The following is a 20,521-nucleotide window of genomic DNA, read 5'->3' as shown; positions in this document are numbered from 1 at the left end:
GCTTGAGATGGGTGTATGAAGCTCAGATTGTCTAGTGTCCTGACAAGTTAGAAGGAAGGAAAAAAGTCCCTTCAGTGATGCTGCTGGAGTTGAAAATTCATCTAAGCTTTGGATTACACAGAGGGATAGTAGCGGAAGTTTTCCTAAGGTCCAGGAGCCTGGGATTTTTCTCAGGCTGTTTGGGGTCATTTTCCATCCAGTGTGTCCTCTGTTGACGCTATTAACAGCATCCCACCTGCGCTCCGAATAGCACATCAAAACCTGCTATTGTTGTTAAAAATAGAAGCAAGAAGCGAATTCTATCATATAAATATTGCAGCCTTGAGGTTGTGTCACAGAAAATAGCCTGTCTTTATGGATTTCGGAAAAAAGAAAGGTGACCAGTGCATGTGGCCGTGTAGCTGGTTTGGGAGCTGGGGTGAAGAAGGGGGGCACGCAGGGGTCTCCACAGCTCATGAGAGCTGTTGTCTGTTTGGAACCGTGAGGACTGTTGCCCGCTTCTCTGGCTTGAATGAGTAGTCTTGAAGCATAGGCCTGCACAGGGGTTTGGATCGGATTTGTATGAAAGTTGAAAAGTACAGGAGATGAATGATGCCTTGTCTAAATTCATTTGTCTCCGGGTTAACCGATAATTTGGGACTGGAAGTTGCTTGTAATGAGTTGCATATGTGGGAGCCTGATGAGATTTGATGTATGAAAGGGAATGATCTTATTCCCACCAACAGATGCGTGTTGTTAAATTCTCCATGTCCTATGCATTCATTTTAATTTGTACTCTTTAAAAAAATCAAATGGCCTACCAAGACTGTGCAGCTGGTACGAGATTGCGTTTCTCATCATGGTTTCTGGGTAGTACTTACAGAGACTGAATTAGATGTAAGCCTCTGTGTTCTGCGTACACGTGAGCAGGCGTGCTCTCACCGGCCTCCCTCCTCCCCAGATGATCCAAGGAAAATGTGAAGAGATATTTCTGCCTTGCTTCCCGATGAATTGGAACTTTTGGCATCTGTAATACCATGTTTTTTCCCGGCAGTGAGTGGGGAGCATGTGAGAGATGAGGTCCGAGGCTCACGTTGGCTGTTCTGATGGGTCTCGTTCCCAGCGAAGTCGAGGAGTTAGCAGTGGCTGTCCTGGGACTATGGCCGAAGGAGCTGAACCTCCCAAGGCAAAAACATTACCAGTTTTTTTGTTTTTTTTTTTTTTTTAGTGAGGCTCAGTTAAGAATAATACTGGACAAGAAATAGTGTCTGATCTTTTCGGTTGCAGCAGGGGAAGGTGTTCCTTCTAAGGGTTTTTTTGGGTGCTCTTCCCATCCCTGCAAGAATGCATTGCTGCCTACTTCTGCTGCACCCACTGGTTTTACCAGCGATTCTGTGGTTCTTAATAGCAGTAGTGACAATAAATAACACTTCTGAAATTTGATTCTTCCAAAAGCCCAAAGCAGCACAAAATATGCCGCGAGCTTTTACACAAACAGCAAACTCTCAGAACAATCTTGATTTTTAACAAAAGCTATACCTACTTCTGTTATATGAAGGTATTTTTTTTTTATTAGGTAAAACAGTGCCCTTATTATTGTTTTAGCTTAAATCTTTTCTTCATACTTTATAACATTTCAGAATTTTAAAAACATCAGTGGAATTTCCTAGACTTTTATTACATGTAAGAAGGAAGAATATTGCAGTAAACAAGATGTGCAGTTTTCAGTCAAACAGTTCAGGACTGGTAATCTCAGGAACACCTGGACTGGTTATATCAGCATTTATGAAGCTCCGTGAGAATTTGGTGATAAAGGAGTACCTGTGGGTCATGTCAGCTCAGAAAGGTTTGGTAATGGTTAAATTCAACTTTAAATAAAAAGCTCATCGCAACACAAACACCAAATAGATTGCTGCTTGATAAGGAGTTTTCTCATAGCCTTTGGAAAACAAGATAAAATATAGTTTCTTGTCAAGATGTGTCTGATTTTTCAATAGCGTCTCATTTTACTTGTTTGCTGATTGTGTTGATGGATCTTTGTGAAAAGTTTCATACTGCAAAGCTCTGTCACTGTGTTCATCTGTTACAAGCTATGGTGTATTTCTTCCAAATGGAAATATCCTTAGCATGTGAAATTAATAATTCAGCTAATGGGAACTGATTGATCAAATATTACATTGTGTAGACTACAGCTTCTAAGAAAATTGCTGATTCCGAGATAACTTGTGACTTAGGGAGAAGACCAGCAGCTGCCTTGTGTTGATATCTCAGCTACCGAAAGTGGGAATTTCTACATGGCTACCTTAGCTGCAGTTAAAATTCATTCTAGAGTTATCATCTTGCTTTTTAAAGCAACCCTGATGATCTCATCGGTCAAATCCTGTTGAAATAAAAATTAATGGCTCGGTTGAGATGTGTCCGTTGCTGCTTGGCATGAGTTGTGGGTTTTCCACAAACTCTGTGAAACTTTAACACCAATGTTCCACTAAACCTGCTATCAAAAGACATGAAGACATATCACTGCAGAAGGTCATATGCATTATAACTAGCTGTAATTTTCTCCTTGTCAGAAACATTTGGGTTTGGGTATGTCATGCTTGAGGGCTGTGGGAGGGCAGCAGAACAGGGGAGAGTGGTTCTGTGTCGGGATGAGTGAACAAAGCCTGCTTTCCTGTACGCTTACTTGTTTGGTTTTCTTGACATTTGGGAAAGCATAAGCTCTAAACAAAACTCTTTCTCTAGATGGAACACTTCCCAGGGCTGTTTTTATGGATTCTTTGGTGTGTGTTGAGGTACCCATTCAGTCTCTCAGCATTTCAATGCTCTCTATCACATAACTCATTGTGATGAAAGTTGGAGTTAATGAACCAATGTTGATTAGTTATTTTCCTTAACTAAATTTGGTATCATCTCATGTGTACAACAGGAATGGAGGCAGCAGCAATTAGTTGCTCCTCTTCCCATAGCCCGGGCTGACCAGCCTTGGTTTCTTACTGGAGTTTGCTGGGGCAGCCCATCTTTCCCAGTCCTCTCTTCTCTGGAGCATCTGGGTGTCTGCAGACTGTCTCGTACCCTCCACCCGTGGTGAGGGAGGGTCGCCATTCCCCTCGGAAGGGAGAACTGGAGGAACAAAAAGCCTCTCGGTTCCTTGCACCAAGGAGTTCAGCTGGTTTTCCCCCCGATTCAGCAGCCGTTAGCCGTGGCCCCTGCCGTGCTGAGGCCTGGGCTGTTTGGACGGGGGCTGATGTCTGTTGGTTTTTAGGGCTTCTTAAAACCAGCTTATACTGGGCAAGTAAAGACTGTCCTTTTGCATGAACTCTTAGCACAGCTAAGATAACCAGCCAGTTTGTTACATGGCTCAATTTTAGGCCATCTCAAATAGTCAGTGGAACATCCTTTTATAAAAAGGGTGGAAAAAAATAGGACTAATGCAGTATCTGCTATAGAATGTGGAAAGGTTTGGGTGGTTTTTTTTTTTTTCAGTTTTGGTTTACACTTAATAAACAATATTAAAACTTCTTAATTCAGATCGTGGTTTTGCTTGTCACCTTGGTGTCCGACCATGGGATTGAGGCGGGTTTGCATATAGCTGGAAACAGCAAAGTTACTGCTTATGTTTTAGCCATTCAGGTCTTCTACTTGGCACCATACTGCTGCTTGAATTACAACGCTTATTTAGAAATACAAGAAGATACCAGAGGTTGAAAAGTGTTAGATGACTAGTAAAAGTGCTACAAAGCATATAGGATGGGATTTAATGTGAATGCTCATTCCTTCTGTTGGAGTTGCAGGGCTGGCAGGAGTGCAGCAGCTGTGGCACAGCGCAAAGGCTTTTAAAGCGGTTTTACTTTGTCATCTAGATAGAAGATGGCAAATTTCTGCTTTGTTTTTCTCAGTCTTCTTCCCTCTTCTGCTTCCCCGCTTTGGTTCTGGGTAGTCCTCTTCCCCGCTGATGCGCAGGCTGGCACGCAAGCAGAAAATTTGCTTGAAAAACAGCACCGGGATGTTAATAGAAATCCTCTTGATTTGAGGGGAGGTGTTTTGTTTTCGCTGAAGCCATTAGCTTTACTGCTGTGTTTTCATTACCCTGAGAGGTTTGAGTGCAACTTGAGGAGACCGTGAACAGGAACAGGTTCTGGGGATGGATTCACCTTGCTTTGTTGGCCATCTGCAATAAAATGCCCATCTGAGGTGGTCCTGTGGGCTTGTAATGTATTTCTGGAACAAGCTTGACCTGCACCGCTTTAGGCGCCTACTTAGGATGAGCTGAAGCGCATCCACCTTCTGCCAGCTTCTCTTTTCTGAAGATGAATTTAATCTAGGAGAGTTTATCTTAAGACTTAAATAAATACATTATTCTAGATGAAACTTGCCCTGCTTAGAAGGATATAACATTATTTCCAGCCAAAGGGAGAATTCAGTTTTTTGCCTGTAATGAAAAGTTGATTTTTCTAGATCCTCAGTTTTTGCTGTTAATATTTGAATATAGTAGCAAGTGCTTTTTACATTACTAAGGAGAGACTGGATTTGGTGCAAAACTGCGTCTTAAAAATTAAGGTATTCACTGTGTTATATTCAGCATTTTTGTTATTTTGCATCATTGTCTGATGAAACGTGATGGTTTTCTTTCAGGGTTACATTTTTGGGAGTTGCTGTTTAACCATGTTTGCCAGTCTGGAATTACCTGAAGATCTGTTGCATGCCACAAAGTACTGAAGTTGTGGAATTTGTTTTGGTAGGTAAAATAAGCTTGGGTTGCATTTGAATATCTCTTGTTCTTCTACGTTCTCCTCCTAACTGTCCAACAATAGGTCCTTGCCTATAATGTTTGTGTGTTTGAGGGCCGGGCTGTCTCCAGAGCTGATTTTTCAGTCTGCCGTAGAGGGTTATGGGCCATCAGGTTTGTAGCTGTTCTCAAACCTTCCTCCCAAAGAGGACACTTGGGACACTTTCGTGGTGTTATCCCTCTTTAATGCCAAAGTTTGAAGTTCCCAGTTACTGGAACTAGCCCAAGCTAAGTTGTTTCAGAGGAAATTTTACTGCATGTTCAAGTTTATTTTTAGGTATTCTTTCATATTGTAACAGTGGTTCTACACCTTATTTAATCTCCTTATGTAACAATATGACACTTGTCTAGAACTTGTTTAAAAGTCTTTTTTGTGTATTTTTGCCAAAACCAATTACGTCATTTTATTCTTTGTATTGTAGACTGGTTGTGTGTGTATAGGTTTATCCATCGGTCAGATTTAACAAGCTTCAAGATAGCTGTTCTAGACAACAAAACGGTTGAAATGGTTATAGGAGGATAACGCACTGTTAACAAATCTGCAGTAAAAACAGTGTTATGGTGAGAGTGTTTCTGGGTTTTATAGGTGGTACACTTTAAAGGTACGCCTGTGAGGGTGCATGTGTGTGCGTGTTATGTATTAATAGAAAGCCATCTTCTCAACAGTATTCTGACAACGCTGAAACTCCTCCATCCCCATTCTGAAAAACTTACTAAATACCTTTCTGTATTTTCTCACTGGCACCTAAAACAAAGGAAACAAGAAAATTTTCCAGTGTATTATTCAAGACATGCTTTTTTTTCTGATTTCTTTTTTTTTTTTTTTTTCCCCTCATTAAGTTGCTTGAAAACCATTTTTCAGTGAGGGCAGAAGCAAGGAGGGTTCTGTATGTTTCAGAAATTATGTTGCTACTGCTATCAAAGACTTTTTCTCCTCCCTCTCAGTTCTGGATTCCCCAAGCGACTTGATTATAGTCTCATTTCTGGACTCATTTGTCTTCCTCTTCCCTGTTGTAGCTTTAAATAACGGTCAGTGTGAGGATGAGGACCCTGCTCAGTGCTAACTTCTGCCATCTGCTAGCGAAGGCCATCAGTCCAGCCTTCCTTCTGCTCTCACCCTTTCCAGTCTTCAATGTAATTTGGAAGAGTACTTTCTCAGGCGTAGAGCAGTATTTGAGTATTTTTTATTTAATCAGGTTCCCTGCATATTTGTTTTGAGAGGGTGCGTGTTCTGGTGTGACATCAGTTGTGAAAGTGTTTATTCTGAGTTGCCCGAAATGTATAAACAACGTATAAATCCATAGACTGTGTCGCAGAAAACCTGGGACAAGTTATTAGACATAGCCTTGGTTTGGCTTCCGTGCTTTGCGTAGTGCCATGGTTAGAATACAGCAACACAAGGAGTTTCAGGTTCTGTTTAAGAAACAAATGGACATAACCATAAGTTTGGGTCAGTTTAGTGGATCTTGGGATATCAAGGTAACAGGGTTTGTTTTGGTTTGATTTTTTTTCCTCTTTCTTTGTTTTTTTTTTAACCCAAGGGACCAGCGCTTCCATCTGGCGGTGCTGGCACTCCAGAGCCTACTGGCTTTCCGCTGTTCAGCTGCTCCCCAGTTCGCGACAACCGGCTGTTTCAGACTTTCCTCTAATCCCATCTCTCTGAGGGACTGGATGGGATTTTCTAAGTATTGCCCGGTGAGACGGCGCTGGGTTTGTCGTGCAGCCTTCCTTTTACTATCAGGGCTGTTGGTGGGGCACAAGGCATGGTGTGACAAACCGCTGTCCATCAGCCCAGGTCTAGGCTGTGGGATCGCTGTATCCTACCTGAATTCTACCACCGGACAGTCTCGGTCTTGCACATTTTAGTCGATCAATTGTTTTATCCATATGCTGAGCGTACCTAGGAGCTCCAGCCTCCAGCAGCCCGGGGTGCGGGCTCTCCCGTCTCCATGGGCTGTCCCTCGCCACCCCCTACCCCCATACCGTACTGCAGGTACATTTTTGTTATTAGTCTGTTATCTGGCTGTTTATCCCCATCTCTCTTACTTCAGTTACATATTTTTAATGAATAGATTATAGTGAATAAGACTAACTTTATAATAAACAGGCATAATACTTTTCATGCTGCTGTAGCCTGTCCCAGGCCAGGTTCGTGGGTAGGTGGTTGCCACGTGGTAGCGCTGGACTTGCTCTGAGTTTCCAGAAACAATTGTGTGATAGGAAATACTAAATTGGAAACTCTAAAACAATGGGGTGCAAGGGCAGGAAGGGGGGGGTGTGATATTCAGAGGCCGTTCTGTGCTGCCATGGGAGCATGAGCGCTCAAGTTCATGAAACGTGCTGGGGTTGTGCGGATCAATTCAGGCATGGTTCTTGCTCGTCAGACGTACTCTGTCGCCCGCTGGGAGTTCATCTACTTTACAGGAATTGTTGAATGACCAGAGTTTTGCCTGTCTGTGCTTATGCTAAAGGCTTTTTGTGTTTATGTGGAAGAGTGTTGAGCGAAGGTACACGCTAATTATGGTGACATGCTGGCCCGAGATTTATGGAAGTCAACCCCATAACCAGGAGATTACAGAATTTGTTAGGACGAGGGATGCAGCTGGGATTCATTTGGTTGGAGATGGTCGGCGTGCTGTGCTCTGCCTGAAGAGGAAGATTTTGCAAATCATTACTTCCTCCTGTCATACTTGAGATAAATTATACCTGAATATAGGAATGGACTGAAACTGTGTGTGTTTGAGAGGGAGAGAGGAAAGACGGATGTAGCAGAGATCCCTGAGAGGCATAATGTGGAAAAAAAAAATGCAAAGGGAATTGTAGATGCATGTGCTTATCCAGAAAGTAAGATTTAAAGCTCAATCCTGTTTTGTTTTGCTTTTTTTCTTAACTCAAGCTTTCCCTGCAGTCCTATGATTGTCTGAGTCACATGGAACAAGCCCTGTGGTCCTTTGCAAATTAGCGAACTGTAATTTAATGGTGTTTATGAATGACCATAATTTCAGCAAATCCTGTCAGATTTTGGCACTTTGAGGCGAGCTTGGTAGAATCTGGTCTAAACTGCAGCATTTTCATGAGGTCTTTAAAACCACGTTTTAAGCAGTTTGGGGGTCTTCTGCTCCTTCATAGAGAGGACGGATGCTTCGGACACTGCCGTTCAAAAAAAGATTTGAAATATTTCTGTTCTCATAGAGAAAGTTTTATTTCTTTGGTGCCAGGGATTGTCAGAAGTAGTCATGTTTCTTGCTGCCGGTGGAACACCCCATCCCCTTGAAGTAATTGTGCTTTTTCAACACGTGAAAGCCTGTATATTGAGCTGAGAGCTCTCTCCTTGAAAAACTTACTCAAGATTTTCAGATAAATAATTTTCTATGTAATTTTCTTCAAAATATAGTGCCTGTGTTTCACAGGATGCTTGCCTCATTCAGTGCACAGAATGACTGTGCTTGCTCGTTAAAAAGAGAATGTGTGTAGGACTCCCAGCTCCTTTCTCCCTGAAGTCAGTGTGTGTGTAATGAATGATGTAGGAATGCAGAAGGAGAAGAAATTCTCTCCTGGTTGGTGTAACGCCAGCTCTGGTAAGGAAGTTCCCTGTCCAAGAAATTGTGGTTGAAAATCAATTAAAACAGCTTTTCACAGTTGGTTGTTGATTGTCATTCTCATTTTCTGGGCACCTGGCATGAAACTGAGTAGTTTGATTGCATGGAGGTGCATTCAGACTTGCAATTTAGCTACAGAGCTGAGCAGCAAGGAGCCTGGGGGAAAAAAAGAAGAATTAATTGTCTCCATGTTCACCTGGTAATGAATGTTTTAAAATTTTTGTCTCTATCCCCCATCTTTAAAAATTCTGTGGTGATAATAAGTAACTTACGAAAGCACTATGGAAGTAGATCAGTGACCGCGAAACATTTTTACTCACTTCCTGTTGTAGGACTGCAGAAGAGCTTGTGAGACAAAATTGCCTTTGCTTTAATCCGAGATTGGAGTTGTGTTTGAGAATGACGGCCTGATGCTGTGGTATGAAGAGGGTGTAACTGTGTGTAAAATAGGTGGTTGTTCGTGAATGCCATGTAGCCTGCCCAGGGTGGTGTAGGGTTGCAAGGGAGAACAAAATCTGATTTTGCAAAATGACAGTAAGTGTGTGCGTAGAGACCTGACCAAAAGCTGTGGGTATTTGGTGACTTCCTAGTCCTTGGTTTTTTTCATTTGAAATATTGTCCCTTAAGCAATGCTATGCGAGCATACAAACAACGTAGAGCTGAATTTAAGCTTGTCGAACACAGTTATCTTTTTTTATTTAAAAAAGGCTGTTTTCTGGGCGGTATCTGCAGCCGGTATCTTTAATGTCAGAGTTGTGGTTTTAATTTGTGTTGGGAACTTGAACCTCTGCCAAAACCCCTGATCTGTATCCTATTCAAGGGTATGTCATCCTGAATGGAACATTTTTGGTGGGCTGTGCTGAATACCGACAGCTTTGGAGTTATGAGGTCTTGACAGTCCTGGCTGTGGAATTGATTTGGTTTTGACAGTGGCGGTCAGGAACAGGTCCCTTTTTTGGTTTTGACGTCAGCTTTGACTGTTGCTGTAGGTGGTTTTAATCTTTTAGCAATAGTTGCAAAACGTTGAGGGTGAGCATAGAGGTCTCGCCTGGAGGAGTTCATGCCGTAGCCAGTGTAACGGCTTGTGTTGGAGTGGCAAAATGTCTAGCTCAGCTAAACATCAGTATTGTTCACCATAGTTGTAGGGGTAACTTATCATAGGTTGTACATCTGTACAGATAACAGCTTAGATTACTATCCTAATGTCAAGTAACATTTATTGCAATGTCTAGACATTTTATAAAGTAAAAAACATCAGGTGTGTAACTTGATTTATGGAATTCATTCTTATCTGAGCTCAACAGGGGCACGGGGGTTGTTGTGGGCTAGCGCAGGGGGAGCAAATTTCAGGTTGTAATGTGCATAAGCAGCTGAAAACACCTCTTTACAAACTTGGAGAAGAGGACATAATATGCCTGAGATTTCCCTGGATGTGAGTAAAATATTTGTCAAATGCTAAATTTCTCCTGGAAAAAATGCTATGGCTTTCCTACTGCTTTGCTGGACAAAGAAGTGCCTATTGCATCTGCGGTCCCTAAAACTAAATTTGGTGGTTTTTTTCCTGTCTTTATGTAGTTAAAGTGTTGCTGTGAGCCTTATTATTTCCTGGCAGTCAGGCACTGCACAGTTGGTACTGGCCACTTGCATGTCCTCTGTATGCTATGGAGATGAATGTAATTGATTTTTTAATTATTTTTTTTTCCTCCCTTCTACCTGACTATAGTTTAGGTCAACTGGAATACTTCTCAAGTCACGTGCAGCAGGATTCTGTCAGGAAACCACTTCTGTTTGTTCTGGTGGATGAGCAGCTTGGGTACTGCAATGGCCATGGTTTTCGAAGTCACACAGTTTGTGTCACAGACCCTAGCATTGGGTCACTCGGTAGGTTGTTCTGTCGGTGACCTTATGTGCTGTTGAAAGCAGTTGTTAATGTCTTTACGCACTTATTATTATACTTAGTATAATTCTTTTTTTTTCCCTTCCAAGCATCATATTAACGTCTGACAGACTCCCATTGTTGGAAAGAATGGTTTTGGATGATCTACCTAACCTAAAAGATACATATGCCTCCTTGTGCTCCTCAGCTATGGAAGACTTAGAGGTGGATTTTGATTCAGGACTGGAGGAAGATGAACTGAAACAGGAGGCTGCTCCTGAGGATTCCACGATCTTTGTAGCTTTTAAAGGAAATATAGGTGACAGAGACTTTGAGCAGAAACTAGACATCATACTGGAGAATGTGCCTGGGCTTCTACACATGGGTAATGTACCTTCTTGTCATTTTTCAACTGTCCTTGAAATATTTATTTACATAGTCAGGGTGCTTGTATTATATTGGTTTTGAGTTACTTAGTTTGTAATAAGATTTGTTGGGGTTATTCTTAGTGAATTTGGGAGGTGTTCTTTGAAACGCAGAGTACAAGTTTCTGCAGTTGTTTCATTGTTTAAATCTGATTTCATTAGTGAGTTTATTTATTCCTGTTCAGTTCCCATGTTTTATTTGAGTTTTTTTTCCTCTTTCATTTCCCTGCATTACACAGTCCTCTGTTATATGAAAATGAAACCAGGCTTGTCCACGCAAGGTGTTTTTTACTACCGAACCCATCCAATTTAAACCACTGCAGTTAATCTGAGAATAGGTTCACTCTCTGTGTCAGTTCAAGATGTTACTGCCCCTTAGCTGCTGCATTGACCTACCCTACCTGATTTACATTTTTTTTCTGATGGAGGACGTGGAGTGCTCTCATGTACCACCGTACGCCCACCGAGGTCTGGGGACAGTTACATAGCTAGCGAGCGATGACAGACTTTTGGGACAATAGCATCTTCTACCAGCACATCTAGATCTGGAAAAAGACATCTGTCCCCTGTCTGAGCATCTTTGCAAAGAGTCTTACAACAATTACTTATAGCTGCTCAGTCATGTAGTCTTGCTTGTACAAGTAAAATCTTTGTTACTAGACAGCCCTGCCTTGGTAAGTGTGCGGCGGTATGATGGCTTGGGTCAGTGCTCTTGGATCAATGGTGTGCTCCCTCCCCACCGCCAGTTTCCCCAGCAATGCTCCTCGTCTGATATTACTTGAACAGTCAGGTTAACAGCTTAATTTGTTGCCATGAGTATAGTATGCTCTAGAAACAGATTAAAGCCAGGCGGGTTGCCTTAAGTGCAGTGGCAGGAACACATAACCAGAAGAGCCTTGGAGACTGGGACCACAGCAGCGCTGATCTGACTTGGCATGGTGTTGTATGGTGTCAGCAGTGTGCCCAGGTGGCCATGGCGGCCAGCAGCATCCTGGCTTGTATCAGGGCTAGTGTGGCCAGCAGCACTAGGGCAGTGATTGTCCACCTGTACTCAGGACTGGTGAGGCCCCACCTCAGGTACTGTGTTCAGTTTTGGCTCCTCGCTACAAGAAAGACACCAAGGCGCTGGAGCATGTCCAGAGAAGGGCAGCGGAGCTGGTGAGGGGTCTGGTGCACAAGTGTGATGAGGAGCGGCTGAGGGACCTGGGGGTGCTCAGCCTGGAGGAGAGGAGCTGGGGGGAGACCTTCTCACTCTCTACAGCTCCCTGAAGGGAGGGGGGAGAGAGGTGGGGGTTCATCTCTTCTCCCAAGTAACAAGCGATAGGACAAGAGGAAACAGCCTCAAGTTGCACCAGGGGAGGTTTAGATTAGATATTAGGAAAAATTTCTTCACTGGAAGTGTCATCAAGCATTGGAAGAGGCTGCCTGGGGAAGTGGTGGAGTCGCCATCCCTGGAGATACTTAAAACACACAAGACTTGGTGCTGAGGGACATGCTTTTGTGGTGGTGTTGGCAGCATTAGATTGATGGTTGGACTGTATGATCGTAAGGGTCCCTTCCAACTCAGACAATTCTGTGATATAACTGCAGTCTAAAAACTGTGAAATTGCCCATACACTCTCCCTCTTTCTGCTGTTCGTGAACCAAGCCTTTCCTGATAACTGTAGCTCGCCATCCCAGCACGCTGCTCTTCTGTTGCACGGTCTTTTGAAATCACACCGTACAATGAAGAATCCACCTTTCTTCTTCAGGCGGGCAGTCTTTGTGTTTAAACAAAACTAATTTTCTTTATTAGGTTTTAAATTGTTCATTGCATTGCACGGTTTTGTAATAATGTAAAATACATTTTCAGAAGAATAACCTGTGACTTCTGAATAACCAAACTGAATTTTTTTGTCACTTTGTTCTGTTCTTTCCATTTTGTCTAGTTGTAGTCAGTTGGGTCTGGTGTCAGTTGTTGGGTCGTTACTGTTATCCCTTGGGGACATCAAATGCTGGGATAAGATAAAAGTACTATGGAGAAATACCACTGTTTTGAGCTGTATCTTATAAACACTTGGAATAGACATAAAACTAACAGATAGTTACTGGTGTAAAAGGATATGTGGTGATACCACAGATGAATTGTGTAGTTTTTGAATGGAAACAAATTCAATCTGTAGCTGAAGGGACTCGTCTTTATTATACGGAGGCATCTGTGCGCTGGCTTTGTTATAAATATTATTGGCAGGATTAATAAACAGGAATAAGACCTCAGCTGAGAAAGCAGAAAGTGAATTTTTGAAATCAGTGCCAAATTAATTTGAAAATTATCAACATGACAAGGTATTTAAACTGATTCAGAGCAAAATGGGGTATTCAGAATGTGGAGTTAGTAAATAACATTGGTTTAGGCTCAGCAGATGCAATGTTTGAAAAACAAGAAACTCAAGTACTCATATCTGGAAATACTGAAACTGATAATGCAATTTTTATATGTAAAATATTGGAACATTAATAGCAGTACATATAAGACTGTTCAAACCTCCACAAAAGGAGGTTTTAAAACTTCTCCTGTCATGTTTCCAGCCAAAAAATGTGTTTGTAGGCAGAAGGAGGATGAATTTAGCAACACCATTACTGTAGCAGCAGAGGGGACATGGTGAATTAGTTAAGGACAAGAGATTCCTAAATAGGAATGAATTATTGGCATTCTTAAATGACACGTTTCTTCAGAATCAAAAAGTTAGCAAACTTTTAGTAAATCTAATGATACAGTGAAAGAACTGGCTGATCAAAATTTGGGCCAACGTTTACTGTTTCAAAGGGACTGCCTTTTCAGAAAGCTATAAGCTGGAAGCTTATAAACCTGTATTAGGAATATATTTTTAATTATATTTTAAATGCATTTTGAAGCAATAATTTAGTTAGGTATCACTTCAGATAAATACATCCAACGTGACTGCCCTACCTTTTTGCTAATTCCCACCTGTTACTTTTAAAACAACTGATCTATGTAGAAACACTCATATGGAATAGGTTTTCAGAAAAGGTGCAACCAAATATTTTGCACGACTTTAATATGTTTTCTTTGCAGTGGGTTGAACATACCTATTCAGAAGAACTAAGTAATATGGTAGAAATTAATGAAATACTTCTAGGACTCTGTTGGCACTGGCCTTCTAAAACAAACAAACAAAAAGGATTCACAAGCATTTGTAGAGCAAATATTTCAAGAATTAAGGTTTAATTCTTGACGTTTTTTTCACACATCCGTCTGGTTCATTAACGGATTTACAAAAATAGCCAATAAAACAGATTTAGTATCTCTCTAAAGTAGTGTATCCACAGAATATTTCAATTTTTGAGGAATATTATCAAGGAATTGTGTTGGCTATTGCATTGGTTATCAGTTGGGTTGTGTCCGTATTGCTGGTTTTTGGAAACTGCCTGCAGCGGTTTGGCACTATGGGTCACTGTGCGCCTGTGCTGGAGAAATCTCCTGCACCTGAGACTAACCACTGATGACTTTCAAAGCCAAATAATCGTTTAAGTTTTTTTCAGCTGTGCTTTTTTACCAAGTTGTTTCATCCTACATGTTTGAAAACTGCCTTTGCGCTGACTTTGACGGTTTTTCTTTTAAGATTCCAACAAGTTAAAACTGCAGAAGATAGAGCCTTGGAACAGTGTCCGCGTTACCTTCAATATACCCCGTGAAGCTGCGGAGCGGCTGCGAATTCTGGCTCAGAATAATAACCAACAGCTTCGTGACCTGGGAATCCTCTCAGTTCAAATTGAAGGTATTTCACACCTAATTTGCTTCCAAAGGCATTGAGCTAAAATTTCGGTATACTCAATGAGCGATTTTGTGTATTTGGTTAATGTTGCAAAACTTCTAGTTTAGTAACTTGGAGAATGACTTCAGTGAAAAGGTAGCTCAAGACTTTTACTCTTTCAAGAATAGCTTTAATAATAAAAATGACATCTGAAAATCCTCTGAGCATCAGGAAACCTCCTGAAAAATGTTTTTTGAGTGTTAGCTAGCAGAACGTGCCCTAATTTTTTTTATGGGGCTTTCTTAAAAACGCGTTTTCAGTGGATTTCACAATTAAAGTATCCATTCTGGACAGTTGTCCAAGAGCACACTCAGAATGAAACCAGGGGCGTTTAATGCTCATCATGGTGTTTGTTTTTCTTAACTGAATTTCGGAAGATAAGGGTAGTCCGATGCGTAACTGTCCTGAAGTGTGCGTCGTATGTAAAGTTCATTCTTCCTTCCCTGACATCTTTTAAATGTCCTTTTGAAAATGTCTGTATTCTGCTTTGCTGTATATCATTCGGTTCACCCAAACTGTGCATTATTTTTAGGGGAAGGTGCTATCAATTTAGCTTTAGCTCAAAACAGAAGCCAGGATGTCCGAATCAATGGGCCCCTGGGAGCCAGCAACGCAGTGCGAATGGAGTCAGGGTTTCCCATGCAAGGGGGACAAGGTAAATTCCTTTGGTTTTTATTTGTTTAGCCTTAAATACTTTGAAATTTGTTACTAAGCTCATCATAAAATTTCACTAATTAGAGCAACTATTGTTTGCAGAATTATAATTGCCATTTTAATTAATGTGTGTTCTTGTTTCTGTACTGTCAAACCACGTCCCACATTATGTAAACTAAATTGGCTGCATTTTGTCCCACAAACATTGGAGTAATTTGGGTGAGGCACATTGGTTGGTTTGGGGATTTTTTTGAGGGTTTGGTTGTTCGGGGTTTTGTTTTGGGGTGGTTTTTGGTGTTTGTTTTTTTTTTTTTTTTTTTACTTAAAGACTGTTGCAGCAGGTGAGTCTAGCCCAGTGAATTCACTGTGAAACATGCACATATTATCACGGTTTTCTGTTTGGCTACCTTTATGAAAGTGAGCATAAGCCTTTTTTTCAGTGTACAATAATAAACTATTTTAGATTAAATCTATTATGATTAAGGGAAGGACGGGACACTGGCGTTGTTAGTCTCTTTTTATTTTCTAATAAACTTGAGGTCTGATCATAGAGAAATAATTTTCATGGAGAGGTGTGCTTTTATTACACTACGTTTTAGAGCATTGTATAGGCATGATAAGTAATTTAAAACTACAAAAGTCAGATTTTATGAAGAATTAAAAGAAAGCTGCTATGTAATTTATTTTAATAGCTGAATCATAAGGCAAAATAAACTAATTAGTGTCTTAAGATTTAAAGCAATTAAAAAAAACTGGGAGCGTTTTTTGTCAGAGTTAATATAAGATGCGTGTGTGGCTGTTGATGAGAAGGAATGGAAAGAACATTTCATCTGTGTAGAAACCTGATTACACAGTAGTAAAATCATTATGCTTAACAAGGAATGTAAACCATTTAAAGAAAGGTTTACTGTGAAAGTGGCTGCTCTGATCTTCACTGTGGGGATCATGAGCTTCACTGTGGGGATCATGAGCTTCGTTTCCTGCCTGCAGGTCAACAATATGAATGTAAACAGTATAAATACAACAACAATGTAACCAACAGGTCAATAATATAAACCATTTTATAGAATAGCAGCCTGTGGAAGTGAAACATTGCAATTTCTCCCTCTTACAACACCTCAGTTTCTTTCTAGTATCAGATTTTGCAACTTTAGTACATATATAACTTTGATGCAATCTTATCACTTTGTGACTTTAGTGTCAAGTCAGGCTGAAATAATTCATGGGTCATTAGTGTTTCCTTCTATAACCTTTAGAAAGGTTTGGGGCTAAAGGAAAAACTTCAGCATGACCTTAACGTGTTTGTTTTGTACCAGGGAATCTAAGCTTTCAGAGGGAGATAGGTATCCTCTGGTTGTTTCAGACAAACAATTCTTAAAGTCTAAAGAAATGTTTTGTTAACAAATGCCATTTTTTTTCTTGTAAAACAAAAATATCTAAAATTCTTCTCTATGTAAGACTTGATGATTTTTATTTCTGTTTTTTTTTAAGGTTTAGTAAGAATGAGCAATGCTGCAGCTGTCATGATGTCCCAGAGTGGAAATGTGCCCTCCTCTATGGTGGCAACTGCTGCTAGTGCTGAGCTGCAGCCAAGAACACCTCGGCCTTCCTCGCAGCCAGGTGGTAAAATTTAGTCACAGTACTGACCGAAAATGTTCTTGAATTTTTACTCTTCAGCACACAGGCTTGAGCGTGTACTCGTAAGAGTACTCCAGAATTGTCCTGGAGTACTTCCCCTGTCCTTTCCGGAAGTTATTCTTTCTGTGGAAGCCTCTCTGCCCCTATTAATCTGGTAAAACTTTTCAAATAATTTGGGTGCCTAATAAGTCCCCAGCTTGCTTGGTATTTTGTTCAAATGCGTTGAGCAGCAGCAGCTGTATTTTTGCAGTAGAATTTTGTGACTGAGCTTTATGTTTAGATAAAGGTAAGAGAAGGGTTGGCTGAACGAGGCAGATGTCTCTGGTAGGAAGCAAATGCAGCAGACTGAGCACATGCGCTCTTCAGGAGGGGTAGATAGACTGGAAGTTTGAGGACTGGGGATCTGAGGGGTGTGAATGTTTAGGGTTTATTCTTCACAATTCTTCCAGTACAGCTTACTTGCATTTTGGGACTGCAGAAAAGGAGAGGGGGTTATTACTTGTCCCTCCATACAATGGTGGCAGTACTTGCCAACTTCTGTAGATCTCTGCAGTATTTATTCTTACAGACGGCATTTTTCATAACTGTTTTAAAAGTTCTGAGAATACTGGTTACCTTAATTCCTTCTTATGCCACTTTTTTTAACTGGTAGGGATAACCCTGACACTGGGGTTATGCATACAAACTGGGGGATGAGAGACTGGAGAGCAGCCCCACAGAAAGATATCTGCGGGTTTGGGTTGATGGCAACTGTGTGCCCTGGTAGCCCAAAGGGCCAGCCATACCCTGGGGTGCATCAGGCACAGCATCGTGAGCCGTCGAGGGAAGTGTCTGCCCTCCTCTGCACTGCACTGGTGCGGCCCCACCTCGAGCACCGTGGGCAGTTTGGGCACCTCAATAGAAGGACATCAGACATCGGAGTGTGTCCAGAGGAGGGAGACCCAGACGGAGAAAGGTCTCCAGGGCAGAGACTCAGGAGGAGCGGCTGAGGTCGCTTGGGGTGCTCAGCTTGGAGAAAAGAAGGCTGAGGGGCGCCCTCATGGCAGTCTGCACCTTCCTCGAGGGGGGCAGCGGAGGGGGAGTGCTGATCTCCTCTCTCTGGTGACCAGCGACGGGACAGGAGGAAATGGACTGAAGCTGTCTCAGGGGAAGCTCAGATTGGACATGAGGAAAAGGTTCTTCACTGAGAGGGTGGTGGGTGCCTGGAACAGGCTCCCCGGGAAGCGGCCCCAAACCTGTCAGAGTTCAAGGAACGTCAGGATGACACTCTTAGTCATATGGTTTAGTTTCAGATAGTCCTGTGAGGAGCAGGGAGTTGGAGTTGGTGATCGTTATGGATCCCTTCCAACTCGAGAAATAGCGTGGTTCTACGATTCCAAGTGTGTCGAAGGCCTACGTTAGTCTGTTGTAACAAGTGCTGTGGAGCTATTGTGCTTTATTGTAGAGGTTATAAATTGATAAGACCTGGCTTCTCAGGATTCCCAAACAATTTGAAAACCTTTAGAGCATTGCCTGTTCTGTCTGTCTGGAGAAATTGGAACACTGGAGCGTGAATTTTGATGCAGAGTAAGAAAATGCAAGCAAGCAATTTGCCCTCTCTTGTTTTGGGGTGGGTTTTGTCTACAGTAGGTTATTTTTTTTTTTTACTTTTCTTTGCTATTTTAATAGATGCAATGGACCCACTCTTATCTGGGCTAAATATCCAGCAGCAAAATCATCCATCTGGATCTTTAGCTCCCCAGCTCCATTCAATGCAGTCAGTTCCAGTAAACAGGCAGATGAACTCAGCCAACTTTCAGCAGCTACAGCAGCAGACGCAGTTGCAGACACGTCCTCCCCAGCCACATCAGCAGCCACAGCAGGGTATTCGACCTTCATTTACTTCACCAGCACAGGTTCCAGTTCCCCCTGGCTGGAACCAGCTTCCTTCTGGAGCACTTCAGCCTCCTCCAACCCAGGGAGCATTGGGTACATTGACAGTAAACCAGGGTTGGAAAAAGGCCCCGCTGCCTGGACAAATGCAGCAACAACTTCAAGCAAGACCATCTCTAGCAACAGTACAAACTCCTACTCATCCTCCACCTCCATATCCTTTTGGAAGCCAGCAAGCTTCCCAGGTTCACTCAAACTTTCCCCAAATGAGCAATCCTGGCCAGTTTACTGCTCCTCAAATGAAAAGCCTTCAGGGAGGGCCCTCACGGGTTCCTACGCCACTACAACAACCCCACCTGACCAACAAGTCTCCTGCTTCCTCTCCCTCCTCCTTCCAGCAGGGCTCTCCTGCATCATCTCCAACAGTTAACCAGCCGCAGCCGCAGATGGGACCAAGGCCTCCCCAGAGTAGCACGCTTCCCCAGGGATTTCAGCAGCCTGTCAGTTCTCCTAGTCGTAATCCCATGGTGCAGCAGGGGAACGTACCCCCCAACTTCATGGTGATGCAGCAGCAAAACCAAGGTCCACAAGGTTTACACCCTGGCTTAGGAGGTAAGAAGAACCAAGACCTTCTTTTATTTTCAAACGAAAAGAAACATTAAATGGCTAGAGCTAATGTTGCTGGTAGTTTTGAAAAGATCCTTTAAAAGGCAGAATAAAGGCATAGGTTGAGTATAAAGAGGGTATGGGTGAAGCAGCAGCAGCGTCACTTCGTTTCTGCTGCCTGTCTCTGTCCTGCAGTGTCACAGTGATGACTGAAGGGTGGACTCTGGGCCACTGTGCAAGTTCCTGTATGCCGTTGCTAGTTATGACTGCCACTTGTCCTCTTGACAATTCTTCTGTTGCCTTTAAGCAAGTCTGGGGTATTCAGAGATGGTGTGGGGTTTTTGTTTTGGTGGTTTTCTTTATTTTTTTTTTGGGTGGGGGGGGAGAGATTTTTTTTGAGAAAGAGGCAGAGAGTGTAGTAAGAACGAATGAACATTTTCTTTCTCTCTTCGGCTTTCTCTGTCACCATTTACATTTCCTACTTTAGAAGTGAGGCATTATTTTGCATCTTTCTTTCTAAGTTTTGGATGTCTCCTCTTGACCCTGTCTTTATTTGTCACAGTTTCTTCCCATATAAAAGAGGAGAGAACTGTTATTGCCATGCTGTTGTACTCCCTGTTCTAAAATTAAGATGTCAAGGGATGTTTTAACTTCCCCTTTAGCTGTGTTGTCTTTAGTTTTTTCTTCAGACCTTCGCGCTCACATCTTTTACTTACTGCGCCTAGAATTCTTCTCTAACAGTGAAGGAATTTCGTTTGTCTATCCCAAGATCTCTTTTGTGTCCTTGGTGTATTTTCCCTGTAAGCCCTGTGTAGTTCTCTCTCCCAGCCCTGTAGCACTTCTCTCTGCTCACTCATTTGTTCATCTTTCTCTTGAGTGGCTGCTCTCAGATACCTGTACACAACCTCCTCCTTAAACCTTTAAAATATTTTCTTTCTGTACTTATAAAATATGAGCCATATTCTTTCTCCACCTACACACACATACCTGTATACTAGTTTCTTGCATTCTCACATTGTAAATCTGAAATCTGTCCAAAAGCTGTGAGGAATACACCTTTCTTGGTCTGCTGATCTGGACAAACTTCTTGTTTTCACTGTTTGTACCATGGGTCTCATTGGAATTCAGATGAATTTAATTTAGATGAATTGTCTCGGTTTCAAGGTTCTCCTCTTCCAGCTGTTCTTAGGGTCTGCCAGTGCCCTGTACTTGGTATATCTTATCTTGTCTCCATCTGGAAGCCGTTATTTATTATTTATTATAGTCACGTT

At 42.0% G+C, this 20,521-nt stretch overlaps 1 protein-coding gene across 1 annotated transcript in view; it reads left to right on the top strand.

Annotated features, from left to right (window-relative positions):
- Positions 1 to 10,390: 10,390 nt before the first annotated feature.
- Positions 10,391 to 20,521, top strand: part of NCOA6 (nuclear receptor coactivator 6) — a 38,282-nt gene continuing 28,151 nt past the window's right edge. Inside the window, exons 1-5 of the mRNA XM_009886329.1 lie at positions 10,391 to 10,625; positions 14,289 to 14,444; positions 15,013 to 15,135; positions 16,626 to 16,754; positions 18,441 to 19,270. Coding sequence (XP_009884631.1) covers positions 10,391 to 10,625; positions 14,289 to 14,444; positions 15,013 to 15,135; positions 16,626 to 16,754; positions 18,441 to 19,270 — 1,473 coding nt within the window. The remainder of the gene's footprint in view (positions 10,626 to 14,288; positions 14,445 to 15,012; positions 15,136 to 16,625; positions 16,755 to 18,440; positions 19,271 to 20,521) is intronic.

Source organism: Charadrius vociferus, unplaced genomic scaffold (assembly GCF_000708025.1).
Source record: "Charadrius vociferus isolate BGI_N301 unplaced genomic scaffold, ASM70802v2 scaffold225, whole genome shotgun sequence".
Classification (NCBI taxonomy): domain Eukaryota; kingdom Metazoa; phylum Chordata; class Aves; order Charadriiformes; family Charadriidae; genus Charadrius; species Charadrius vociferus.
Note: the sequence above shows the minus strand (reverse complement) of the source record. Positions and strands in the feature narration are given on the sequence as shown.